We start from the raw sequence: 14,375 nt of genomic DNA on the forward strand, positions 1-14,375 counted from the left end.
TTTTATTTTTATTCATTCTCTCTTTATGCCTTTCCTTCAGAAGTTCGTTTAGACAAGCAAAACATTCTTAAATCCATCGTCATCTGCTACTAGCAAAGCTTAACTATGCAAACAATTTGCTATTCACTTTATGCGTTTCTTGCTAGTGGCAAAGAAAAATAATTAATTGGTTATTGTTAATCAGGACTCAAATGTAGCTATGGAAATATTTCAACAATGTTTAAAGAAACTATTATTTAAGCTTTACCCATTCTCCATAGCGTTTAATTGTATCATGATTTAACAAGAACAAAAACTCACTCACTCTATATTCTATTGAACTCTAAGGTTCAATGCCCTATTGACAAAAACTCTCTATTGACTCCTGTCCTTAGCCAACTGGATTCAGTTTCTATTTTGTATTCCTATTCAGGATTCGTACAAACTGGAAAATCAAGGAAATTAAATATGGTCAAGCCGATTGAAAGTCAGGGGAAGCTTTGAAGTTTCTTCGGACATTTTTGTTTTGATAAATGGAGAAAACTTTACAATGACAGAAATATCTTTGACATAAAGCTGTTATGAATCTATGTCAAAAACTAACCTGGATAATGTTTCTTTTTAAAAGAATTTTTGCCGATATTTTCAATACCGTCCGACTGGTGCTCTTATTCGGGCTTAGGCTTAAGAATGTCCTCTATGCTGTTATTCACATATTAATGTTCTAACAAACAGTGGTGTGAAAATACGAAAATATTAACATATAAATAACAGCATGGAGGATATTCTTAGTCCCGAAGAAGAGTAACCGTGGATCGTATTTGAAATATCAGCAAAAAAATCTTTTAAAAAGGAACATTATCCAGGTTAGTTTTTGATATATATTAAAATGTATTCTTATACGTTCAACTACTATTATAAATCATTAATGGACTGGATATGTGTAACTTACTAAGTTACTTGCACTACTTATTAAGTGATTCTTCAACTCGTCGAGGATAGTTTTCTGAGATCACAGGATGCACAAAAAATTTTCCGTGGAGTTATGCAGCATCCTCTGGTTGGAAAATGACATTTGTTTGCAGAGGGTATTGGCAATTCGAGACTATGTAATTAAATTTTTACAAAAAGCAAAGCTGCCAAACACGAGATCTATGGAAAGCCTGAAGAAGGCAACCAGTGATCCATTTATTAAGTGCAAACTGGCTTTCTGCAAGATGTAGCCATTAAATGTCAACCCTTCCTGCGTAAATTCCAGAGTTCAAGACTGATGGCTCTATTCGTTTTTGATGCTGTAGAGAAACTGTTAGAAAAACCTATGATTCAATGTGTGGAACGAGAACTGCTGAAATGTACATATACAGGACTGTTAAGTGTTGGTGTGACAAAAGCAGAAAATCTTAATGTGAGCAAAAATATCGACATTGAATTTGCTGCCTAACGTTTTCTCTCACAAATAGGAACAGACGTCAGGGAACAATAGAAACTGGAATTTTTACGACTGCCGCTATGATATGTCTATGATTACCAAACTTCAACAGAGCAAATCTTTAGAATACAAAGCAGTTAAAGATCTGTCTTAGATCGTAAGGTATACCATATAGGACAACATTCACCCCGTGTAGGTCAAGAAAGGTTTTCTCTTCTAGATAAACTTCATATGCCTGACAAGCATAAATGATGTACTTGTTGAAAGCTCTGGAAAAGAATGCATCTCTTTCTCCAGTCAAAACTCAGCAGAACTTCAAGGAGTCTTCCAGAGTTATAACGAATTAGGACTTAAACGCTGCTACAGCAAGTTTCTTGCTGGTATTGAAGAATACAAACATTTGTGGAAGATTGTAACAATTGGCCCGTCATTCTCACTTGAAAATGCAACGGTAGAAAGATGGTTTTCCGTCAATAAATCACTCATAATTAATGGAAAATGTGTATAAAAAAAAATATCAGAAAGACGTGTTCATAACCATTATGAGCGGAAATATTGAACACGTGTAAATCAGCAGAAGGCTTAACGGGAAAGGCTCCAGAGAGGCCACGAAGAGTACTTGCACCAGCAGAAGGAATGAGATAAATGAGCACAGGAAGCTGAGAAGATAGTTGGATGCACAACTGAGAGAATTGGAGCAACAGAGGATACATCTGAAACGGGAAGATGATGAAAAGGAGCTTAAGCTTATGTAAAAGCTTCTATCTGAGGTTCATAGTTACACTACTCATTCGTTGATCATCTCCCCTAGAAATTCCATCGAAAGAAGGCACGAAGCTGTGAATGGTAAGTTTTGACACCACTCCTTTATAGTTCATTTTATCACATACTGAAGTGTTTCTTTGTCTTTGACAGCTTGTGCTGCCTCATTTCAATCTAAGAGAGAAGACTGTATAGTTGCTACAAAATGTTGAAAATATTGCATCCCCAGTGTAAGACGAGAGAGGAAATCTTGAAACCAGCAACTTGAACCTGTTTCGAATATACTAATTCAAAGCCACACTGATTTAGCAACAAGAACTATATTTGCAGTCGCGGTAAGGCAGATCTGGAAGAAACTTAGACTCCAAAAACCCAAAAAACCTGTTCAGAGCCTGTGGCTGTGCGAAAATGCCGACCATATAAGAATTTGTGATTTTTTCCCCGATGAAATAGTAGCCAAGATTAATTCTCCCAAAGTGAGGATAATTCCTTTCAGCTTCAGTTTGAGAAGTCGAAGCGCAAACAATTGTGCATAATTTTCCTCGTGTTCTCCACTATCCTCATTCACTTAAGTAATACACCACTTACTCCATATTAAGATGCGTTTGTTATCAAGAAAATAGATTGATCATCTTGGAACGAATGTAAAACTTGTGCTGACCAGGTAATACGAGGGTTTTTCAGAAAGTAATGCCTCCAAGGTGATACCTTTATTTGTGTTTGACAGATAGCACCGATACAGGTATCAATGGAAAGCTTGCAATGTCAGCTACAAATGGTGCCATTATTTTTCAACATAGTCTCCATTGCGGGAAACATACTTGCACCAACGCGAAACAAGATTTTTCATGCCGTCAGCGAAGAATTGTGGTGACTGCTGGCGACACCATTGCCGAACTGTTGTTTCGACCTCGGCGTCACAACTGTAGTGTTGGTTCTTAAGTTTGGAGAAGAGCCAAAAGTCGCAGGGCACAAGATCCGGACTATAGGCAGGATGAGGCAGAATGTCAACAACACTTTGCCAACAGATGGGACAACTTTGATTTTTTTTTTTTTTTTTTTTTTTTTTTTTTGCGGAGGAGAGGACATGTGGCGGTTCATCGACTGACGCTTCGTTTCCGGGTTGTAATGGTGTATCCACAACTCGTCGCCGGCGATGAATGCTCTGAGCGCACAACCTTGCGCAGTTAGAAATTCAATAATAGCCCTCTTATTTTTGAAGATAGGTTGTATTCCGGGATTGCCGAATGCGTGTAGATCTGCTGAGATATTAATTTATTTCAAAAGAGGATGAAGAGAATATGCATACAGTTCAGCTTAGTGGCACAATTTCCATTCCGAGACGAGGAAGTGCAAACTCATGGCATTACATAAATCAAATATGATGGAATCAACAATTGCTGACATAATTTAGATAAACACCTTCACTTAGTTCCTTCATTCTGTAATATATTAATATTTGTCCGTCTGACTGTGTGAAAATAATAATAATAATAATAATAATTAATAATAATAATAATAATAATAATAAAACAAATAAAATTATTAAATTATAAACGAGATATCCATCTCATATGGTTATAATCTTAAAGTATTCTCTATGACTGTGAGTGCTGCTCCCAAGTTTACGATAAACTCGATGTATACATTATTACATAAATATGTAAGGTACACGGTTCATTTGGTTTACTGAGCATGTTAACTGCTGTTGAGAAGGTAGATTACGATCGCAAATTGCGCCAAAATGTTAATCAAGACTCAAACATAGCTTCAGCAATATTTCTAACAATATTTAAAAAAAACGTTATTTAATCTTTGCCTTTAGAATACTTCTACACAGGTACAGGTTCTCCATAACATTTATTTATTCATTATTTTTTCTCAAGAATTGACATTCATATTCAGTTGAGTTAACAGCAAAAACATCTCTCGATTGAACTCAAGCCACTTCGCCTTTTTGTAATTAGCTGGTACTAAAATAGTGTAGCTTCTTATCAACTTGCATCAACACTTACTCTACATAACTATTGAATAGAAATGATACTGACTTTACAGATTTCTGTATTTTTGCTTCCTCCTTTTTCTTTCCGCGTTCTAGCTGTTTAGTTGTGTATAATTCATATGTTAGAAGCCTGTCTGCGCAGTCCACGATGAAGTTCATGTAGTGAACTGTTGTAATGGACAACTATCAGAAACAACAATAGGTTGACAATATTGGGCTATAATTTAATTATCATTATCAGAAGTATTCCGGCCTTATTGGGAGGTAACTGCCTCAGGTTAGTGACTTCTATGCCCTAAAGTGCTTCACCAACCCTTGGATCAAAATGTTAATCAAAAGTCAAACATAACATTAGCAATATTTCAATGTCAAGAATACTTGTATTGTCTTATCAGTTTGTCTTTTTCCTCTTCTTCCTCTTTCACTTAATTCCATGCCTTATATAGAGACAGTTTATCTTCAGACAATGTCCTAATCATACTGTATATTTTTTTTAAACTACTTCTAGTTAGAGTTGCTAAATTAAATTGAAGGAATTCCCGAAGACGAGCGGCGTTTCTGTAATTGGGGATACAAAGTTGAAACTGAAGACTTTTTCATGTTATTACCATCGTTACTTATAACCACTATTACTAACTACGATCACTACCATTACTTCCAACCAAACGTGTGCTGTGTTAAGCTAAATACTAGTAATTATAGACTTCTACCTTACTATTCATATTTTTGAAGCTCCTCGCTGCTAAAGAAGAGTCTTGATCGGGATATGTCATTTTCAAGTTCTCCTGGATGCAAATTTTGACCGTGACAGTTTCTGTTGACATTCTATTACTTGATCATATAGCTTGAAATATAGAAACTCTAGTTCCGCATATGTATTACTGACTGTTATAGCGAGTTTGATCAAGTGTGTTGCATCTTCTTTATCGAAAAACATGCACCTTAATTTACAGTTATTATTATCCTTCCTATGTTTCAAAGCATAAAACTCATTGTACAGTTCATTTCCACCGAAAGTAATTTTAAATTCTATTTCACTTCTGTTAAATCATTAAATGAAAACAGTGTTGATGCTATGCGATAATACAGGCACAACAATGAAAATAATTTAAACATAGCTCTTTGTAACAACAATGATATAGTTCTTGTAAAGTAACAACTAAACAGCATAAGGTACAAATGGTATAGATAAATAATTAATTTTATGTATTTAATATATTTAAGGTCTAGTTTGTTGGTCCGTAGAATATATTTCACAACTGGAAACTATTTATTGGATTTTTGTTCTATTTGTTTCGAACGCTTAGCGTATTTTTGTAATGTTAAGTCAGTACACCACACAAAACATTTTATAAATCTTTCCCATACCTCCATTATTTATCGACTCTCAAAATACACTTTTTAGACTTTCAAACTATGCTATGCGTAAATGTCGGAAGTCTTATAGAGCGGCTTTGTCCGTTTGTCGATAGGTATCGAGCAAAAACGGTAAGAGATATCGAGATGCAGTTTTTCTTTTTTTGCAATCGATTCAGCGTCCCAAAGATAGGCTTGATCTCCTCTGTTAGCTGTATTCAAACCAAAAGGGTTCAAATTAGCTATTTCCGATTTCGACGTTTATTGCCAGGGAACAAAAAGAAACAGATAGCGAGAAGCGTGTTTTTTTTTCAAACGATTTAACGTATCAGGACAACTTACCATGAATATCTACAACACTCTGCCAAAACGTGAAGTGATTCAAATGTATTATTACTATTGGTTTCAATACCAGTTTCAACGTTTATAGCCATAGAACGAAATGGTAATAGATCGAGAGAAGCGTTTTTTTGCAAACGATTCAGTGTCTCAAGACATGTCAGGACTACCGAAACAGGAACTGGTTCAAATTTACTATATCAGGGTGTCTATTGGTCACGAAAGTCACGAATGTCACGAAAAAGTCACGAAATCAGAAAACGGTCATGAAAGTCACGAAAAAGTCACGAAATTTAGCTTCTGGGTCACGATTTTTTAAAACTGTACAAATGTAAGTACAGATTGGAAAATTTTGTTCTATAAAACGTCAAAATTCACCATCAAAAATGTCTATGGTCGGGTTTAGAAGCTACCAAATCGCAAGCAAAGTACGTTTCTATCGCATGGATGAAAATTCGGCCTAATTCGCACCCAAATTCGCTCTTGCAAAATGTTAGAAAATTTTATGATTTGGTAAAGAAAAGGTCACGAAATTTCATTTTGGAATTTTAGTAGACACCCTGTATATGTATCTTCTGGTTTCAAGAGATTCCCGTACAGCAAAAAGGGTAAATGCTATCAAGATGCATTTTTACCAATTTATTCAGCGTCCCAAGAATAGGTTACATCTACTTCATTATCCCTCTATTCAAGCCGGAAGTTGTTAAAATAAGCCTTTTCCGGTTTCAACGTTTATCGCCATAGAATAAAAACAGTAACAGCAAAAAACTATTTTTTTTTTTTTTTTTTGGCAGACGATTCAGCGTTGCAAGACAACATATATGACTACCCTGAACATGTACCCAAACCAGAAGTGGTTCATATATACTATTATTTCTGGTTTCAATACTGATTTCCGTAGAGCAAAATCGCTAAAAGATATCGATTCAGTGTTCCAAGAATAGGTTCTATCTCCTTAGCCCTTTTTTGAAACCGGAAGTGGTTGAAATGAAGATTTTTTTCGTTTCAACTCTTATTGCCATACAAAAACAGTAAGGGGTACCGATTAAGGCTTTTTGATGTGGATTCAGCGTCCTAGAGACAGGCTGTATCTTTGATCTTATTACTCTATTGCAACCAGTACATATACCTGCACTACTTCAAGTTTGAGTATTGAATTCACATAGTAGTTTCTCACTGTGAAACGATACTCTCTTGTCTTTTTACTCAAGACATCTTTCGTCATTCTGATTATTACTTTTATTACCAGTTCACGTTTCATATATCTTCAATAATAGTACCTGACAATGCTATGTAGATATCGTACGTGTTCTACTTACTTCCTTCAGTTTCCACACTGATACTTTCTTTTCGTTCCAGTTGCCGTTCCTTTTGTTTTTTACGTTTACTTCATCTTCTTCACATATTTTCCTTAAATTTTCGAACATTCTGTTAATTTTCGTTTCAGATTCTGCAACAAGATCAAAGCATTTGGAAGGCAAGTACAGTATTGCCTTGGGCGGAATGCCTCCGAACTTTAAGAATGTGGAATACGAACGAAAATTCCAAGCAAATTTCTATTCGAAATACGAACGGTGCTTTGGAATCAAAACGCTAGTATAACTATACTTACATTTTCTCTTCACTGTGTCTTGAGCACTGGAAGCTGTATGGTCTCGGTCTTGAAAGGTACGCTAAATTCCAAATTACTGAATCAATTCTCATCCATTGGTTAATGTCTATGTTTCTTATGAACTTCCTACTCGAACTCGACTTTATAAATACATATACTTTATGTAGTAACCTATCAACATATCTTATAACTTAGTTGAAATACATTTTTAAATGGTTAAATATTATCTGTACATCTTTATCTTTCTCGATAAATGTTTCATGTATTGCTCGAATCAAAAATTATCTTAACCACAGAAATCACAATTTAACACTAGATTATATCGTAGAAGCGCCCTCGTTTTCTTTTCCTACAATTACTAGCAATAACGAGTTAATTATTGATATCCTTGCAATAGTTAAGTGATTATAACACTGAATGACATAGCACTCGATAATGTCATGTATTAAATCCTATGTGTATTCATTATTCGATTTCGAAAGAAGATTCATTTAATATATATATATATATATATATATATATATTTGATGTGTATATCTCTATTGAATAGTATAAGGAAAAAGTTGTATTGAAAAAAATGAGTTCTCTCTTTGAAACTCCTACTACTCTTTACAGAATACACAAAATATTTGCAAATATGCCTTTCACATATTTTTCGAAGTATTAAGCATGAAGTATTATTATGACCAAAATATAATTCTAGCAATGTCTTGGAAATTGCTAATTAATAGCAAATATAAGAAGGAATCATTACTTCGGTTACATGAGAATGGTGAAAACAATAGATATGTTGTTGTTGTTGTACAACATGTCCTCTATATGTATGAATTCCATGTTGAATGCATTTTTTTTTTTTTTTATCTTTTGAATTTAATCGAATTTTGTTTCTTTGATTTTTCTTGTATTTATTCTAAATGTAAACCATTGATTGTTCTTGTATTTATTCTAAATGTAAACCATTGATTTTTGCAGTCATCATGACGTAACTCCAATTACAATGGCCCTTAATGGAGCCGCTGGGTATCCTCAGGCGTGCCAGGCTCTGTCTTCTATGCTTTCACGAAACGCTTTAAACCCTGCAGATATTACCGTTTTATTTAGGAATTACTCTGCAGCTGACCCTCCTCCAATAGATCTGATAAGGACTCCTCAATTTTTAGGTAAGCACAGAAGTGTGATAATGCATCTACTTACTGGACTTTTCTTTATTCTACATTTAACTGTGAAAAGCAAAGAGACAATAGTTAAGATGATTGCATTACGTAATTAATCTGTAGATAATGTTTATATAAATTACACATAATTTATAAACATAAATTGAAATAACTAAGGAATAATTGAAAGACAGTGTTCTGAATGCGATAGTATATTTTGATATTGAAATATTGCTTAGTAAGTACCATTTTTTTAAGTGTCAGGTACCACATTGTGTAATTACTCTGAAAAAAAATGAGAATAAAAATAAACAAAAAATCAGGAAAGTCAACTCCGAAACAAAGATACTGACAATTAGTATGTAGGGATTTGATAGTGTAGAGAGTTCTAATTACGACGATGAGTCATAAGTCTTGCAATAATTTGGTATTTAACATACCTATATTTATTACTGTAAAATGAAACCAAGTTAATATTCAAAGTATAGCCCCTCCGTGTTGAACTGTCTGCAGTCACCTTGCTGCCAGTTCCTCGGTTTCATATCGATACCACGTCTTGTTCTTACAAGGATAGAAGTGAGTCACTGCAGTTTCAACTTCCTGCTGGTTAGTGAAGCACCGTGATTGCAGGAAGTGCGCCATGGACTGGCACATGTAGTAAACCAAAGGCGCAAATGAGGACTATATGGCAGGTGTGACATTAATTCGCTGGCATCAAGTTCGTGAATTTTTTTCTTGCGTTTTTGGAGCCGGGTGTGAGTTGTGCGTTATCCTGCTGCAGTAGGGCGTGCTTTTAGGCCACTAATGTAGATTATTTTTGGCGTAGTATTGTATACATCCGCTTGTTATGCCCCGCAACTGGCCATAACAGCACTGTTGATATTTTGTTTACTTCTTTGTTATTTATTATTTGTGATGACATTTCGTACAAGTTTAATTTTCTACAAAGTTGAAATTTTGATTTAATTGTCAAAATGTTAACCTGTTCTAGACCTGTACCAAACAATAATACGAATTACATTGTTAATATTTGTTTTGAATTCAGCACCGTATATTATATATCTGTACCGTTAAAGATATCGATTACCTTATAATTACTAAGTGTCGATTGACGAAATAGCTTTGTTTCTTGAAACAAGAAGAAGAAAAAAATATTAATTTGAAATAAAAAAAAAATATCAGAAGATTGAATAAACAAGTCGATGTTCTCTGCAACTCTTGATTAGAAGCATAGTAATTGGATTTAAAAGTGTGCAAGAAAGAAAGAAAAAAAGGAAAATCTACATTATAATCTGGTAATATAACGTTTATTAGCAGCTACTTAGATATTTATTAAAGCGTTGAGGATATTTTGATAATGGATGGCAGGAGAATATAGATATGATTAGCTAAAGTGTTTCTTCTGGGGGCTTAAGCCAATCTCCTGCGTTACCATGGCACCAAACATGAAAAAATATTCAGTTTCTTGATTTAATAATTACGTCTTAGCGAAATTCCAGTATTCTATCATAATCATTTGGCCGACATGAAAATTTCTTGGAATGATACCAAACCTATGATATATATTTTATTAGCTTAATATTTATTGTCACAAAGACCCACGAAATATTTTATTGCTATAATATTTCTGATTGAAAAGGTGTTATCAATAGCACTTAGAAACACAGCACTACGTATAATCTTTCTAGGTTGTATAAACTCAGATTAAACATGTAGTTCTTCGTCAAACAGTTGATTCCATGTCTTCTCTCTTCAGCAACAAAACAAGGATGTTTACAACATAGGCAAAAGGTTTTATTTAATATACAAGATTATGATAATAATTTATATATATGTATTAAAGATTAAATAAAATGCTGCGATTATTATATAGTAAATAAATGTCCCGTGTGGAATATATTGGTCTTTTCGTTGGACTATTGTACTCCTTCGATGTTAGCTGGAACAGAGCAGGTACAGAAACTGTGAAAGAACTTTAAACGTGAACACAAATAGTATGGTGCTTGTGTCTACTGTTTTATAATTTAATTTTGCTATTTGATTACAAGCTTATGAATGTATCGTTGGTTATTCATACAAAAGGTTAATTACTTTCTGATTAAATTAACATGATATGGAACAAATCCACTATATGGACTACATCACAAAATTAACAATAGGAATAACATTTAAATACATACTACGCTAATTTAATTATACATACTGTAACTCATCTAATCTGCAGTTTCTTTGGGAGATATGAGATTAATAAATACTTTCCTTTTTTGATGTAACTTACCTTAATGCTGTTGAGAGTAAGAGAATCGATGATGCTATAAAAGTATGTATGGGGGAAATTCATTTATGTGTAATATGTGTATTTAGTATTCAATTTCATGTTAACTCCTACCAGGGTTGGCTGGTTTAAAAAGAAAAATTAAAAAATGGTTTAAACCAAAAAATGAAAAATGTTCGTTAAGGTATAATAGTTCGTAAAATCTTGATGAACACACATTTGGGGCTTATCACGTTTCACTACTGTATATTATTCGTATTATATTCAGACCTAAATTCCCCATTCATTACTCAAAGGGATTATACTACAAAAGAACTTTTGTTTTTTTATAAGTTTATGATCGTTTCTTTTGTGATTTTTTATAGTTTATTATTATTGTTATGCAGTTGCAATCAAAGAAAAATTCTGAATACTGTTTCATTTTAATAATGTTTACTATTGATGAAATATATAGAAATACCATACTTTCTGGGGGAGGTCATACAAACCACACGAGGGACATTTATTGAAATCAGAAGTATCTTTGATATCTATGTATAAATGGGTAACCCAAAGTGAACTTACATAATTCGTATCTTTATTCACTTTTCTTACTGATATGCAAATTAAGTAGTTGTATTCCTTTAACTTGAACTAATAAAAGTCGTAGTGAACTAACCTGAACTACATTAGTTCTGCAGTATTTTGAAACTGTCCATATGTAATTCTGTATAATGATTTCACTTGTGCAACTGTTTATCTTTTTGTTGTTCTGAAAGACTCTTGACAATTATATTAACAAGTATGTAAAGATCAATGCAACGTATTTTTATCAGGAGTCCTTCGTGAGTGAGTCGGCAGACGTATCGCATTTGTGACCAATTTGTTCCGGTTTCGAGTTCAAATGGGGGAAATGGGAGGTCCCCGAGAAAACTCATGCACATGGTGTTTGACCACCGAAAACTTTGTTGATGAGAGATATGATCGAAACTCGCCATGTGACTCCACGCACCAGAGTGCTTTACCACTGAGCCACCGCGACCCCGCCATGATTATTTATTCCATCTTGTCTTAACTTACAGAGTATTGAGTACTAACTTTCTGATCTTACTAGTTTCGAAGTTACAATAAAACGACGCAAATTTTGGACATCCTACGTTTAGCCAACTGTCTCAAGTGTCATTATTCGAATATTTGATGTTGAAATGGAGAATCAAAATTACGTGTCGCAATTCGAATTGTTGTGTGACTCAACCAGCATCATGCAGAATAGACAAACCTCTACATTTTTATTTGTTAAAGGCTCAATAGCTTACCAAGAATGAAGAGATTTTCGTTGGTCCGACACTGCAGCAGAGTAAAGCACTTGATGAAACTAAGCTATTGGTGGACTGATACTGAGTAAATATAACAAATGCATTAGCAGAACGTTGCTGTTTCCACAGACTGTAGTATCATCCAAAACAATGAGTATACGGTTTGTAAAGTTTTATTGAAGTTAAGCAAAGAAACATCCTGTACATCATCTGCACCAAGTTCTAAGAGAGAAGTTGGTGTTTGGATAATTAGAGAGGCTCTGCAAACAGTTATTGCAAACCTCAGCAAACAATAAATATTGCTAGCAATTTTAAAAACACAAAGATGAATTTGACATTCTTTCAAAAATGTGGTCCAAAACTAGCTAAGGAACACTTCAGATTTCAATAAAGAACAGTAGAGGACCGAATCCAAATTTTTCTACTTATCAATATATAAGGGCGAAAAAGAGGGGTGTCAGTCATGCAAAAGGTTGGATGATTTCACCTGTTTTTTCAGTGACTTTAAGCATTGCAGTTACACCAACGAATCTATAGAGCGAATTTCACAAGGGAAGAAGTTCCCTAAAGCTGTTTTGAGGCAGGGCACAATGACTAGAATAGCAAAACGTTAGTATAACACTTATAGGACCTTATGGATGTAATACAGGTTGATTCATTTTACACTGAAGTTTTCGGTGATTTACGGGAATGTGCAGTTGGGAGAATATAATAATAATAATAATAATAATAATAATAATAATAATAATAATAATAATAATAATAATAATAATAATAATAATAATAATAATAATAATATAATAATCACCAATTATTATTATTATTATTATTATTATTATTATTATTATTATTATTTATTATTATTATTATTATTATTATTATTATTATTATTATTATTATTATTATTATTATTATTTTCATTTTCTTGTACTCCGTTTCTACGATATCTTTCGGTAGTATTTCAGATTGCTTTAATTTAGATTAGGGAGATGCAGGGAAGATATTTTGGAAGCTTAAATAATGGAAAAAGATGAAAAGTACTTGTACTTTGAGAAACCGAAGACGAAAAAGAAAGAAGAAGAGAATAGAATAATAGTAATAGGAAGAGAAAGAAATACAAAGTGGAGTCAAGTCAAAGATTACAAGTAGTAGATGTAAGATGAATTTCAAAAATGGGATGAGAAGGAGACGATGAATTTCGGAAGATAGAGCATGAGGTAAAGTTGTTGAAGAAAGGATTAAAAAAGAAATTCATAACGAAATCTACAGGGTCGTATTTAACATTTTTGACGCTTCAGGCCATTAAAAAATGCCGCTCTACGCCCCTGGGACCAAGAAATTTTGCGACCCTGTATTTGTTCGTATTCAATTGCGTGTAAATAAAAACAACATTGGTTTTATGGTGGTAGCCAATAAGCAACAACGTCAGATCCTTCTAACGCCAGTAGCGTCATAACGAGAAAAGTCGGTCGTGCTGAGTTACCAACATTGCTTTCGATATAGATCTCCCTCACATTTCTTTTTCGTGGGCATTTTTTTTTTTTTTTTTTTCACTTACCTTACTTCAATCACGATTTCTTTAATTTGCCGCCCTGTGACTCGTGTGTAAATACGGGCATGAAATTACCTATGTAACGATAATGATCAAGTTGAAGCAGAAACGAAGAAGAAAGTAATTGGTAGATAAGCTGTAATATAATTAATTTTGTGTTAAGAATATAATGCTAGGTTAACGTAACTGTAGTAGTACAATATTTTGGTTTGATAATATAAAGGTCGTGTATTTAAAGAAAAGAATGTATTTATTTTGGAGCTAATTTGGTAGTGTGCAATTCATGTAAATGAACAAGGTTTGTATTGGAATAAAATATAGTCTGTGTAAGCGTAACTCTACGTGGACTTGCTTGCTTGCACCGTCTCATCCAACGTAGAGAGCATTTGACACTAATATTTTGTCTGAACTAGTTTTGGAGTTCGAATAGGGAGTACAACAAAATTTATATTACTAAGATAATTATGACGGCAAGTAAGCAATATATTGCGGTCTCTGTAAAACAGAGGTTTCCACAAAACCATTATAAGTTTTGTAATTTAGGGAAATCTTGCTTGGATCGTACAAGTTTTAAAATCCATTGTTGTTTACTTTCGCTTTCGAGTATTTGATCAGAACAT

At 33.6% G+C, this 14,375-nt stretch overlaps 1 protein-coding gene across 3 annotated transcripts in view; it reads left to right on the forward strand.

The window, feature by feature from the left end:
• TH1 (negative elongation factor complex member TH1) overlaps positions 1 to 14,375 on the forward strand; it is an 80,434-nt gene that overhangs the window by 47,681 nt on the left and 18,378 nt on the right. For all 3 annotated transcript variants that reach the window (XM_081745123.1, XM_081745111.1, XM_081745116.1), the window contains one exon: positions 8,452 to 8,639. In XM_081745123.1, the coding sequence (XP_081601249.1) occupies positions 8,452 to 8,639 (188 nt within the window). The remainder of the gene's footprint in view (positions 1 to 8,451; positions 8,640 to 14,375) is intronic.

This window comes from Thermobia domestica, chromosome 2, assembly GCF_964235325.1.
Source record: "Thermobia domestica chromosome 2, izTheDome1.hap1.1, whole genome shotgun sequence".
NCBI classification, from domain to species: Eukaryota; Metazoa; Arthropoda; class Insecta; order Zygentoma; family Lepismatidae; genus Thermobia; species Thermobia domestica.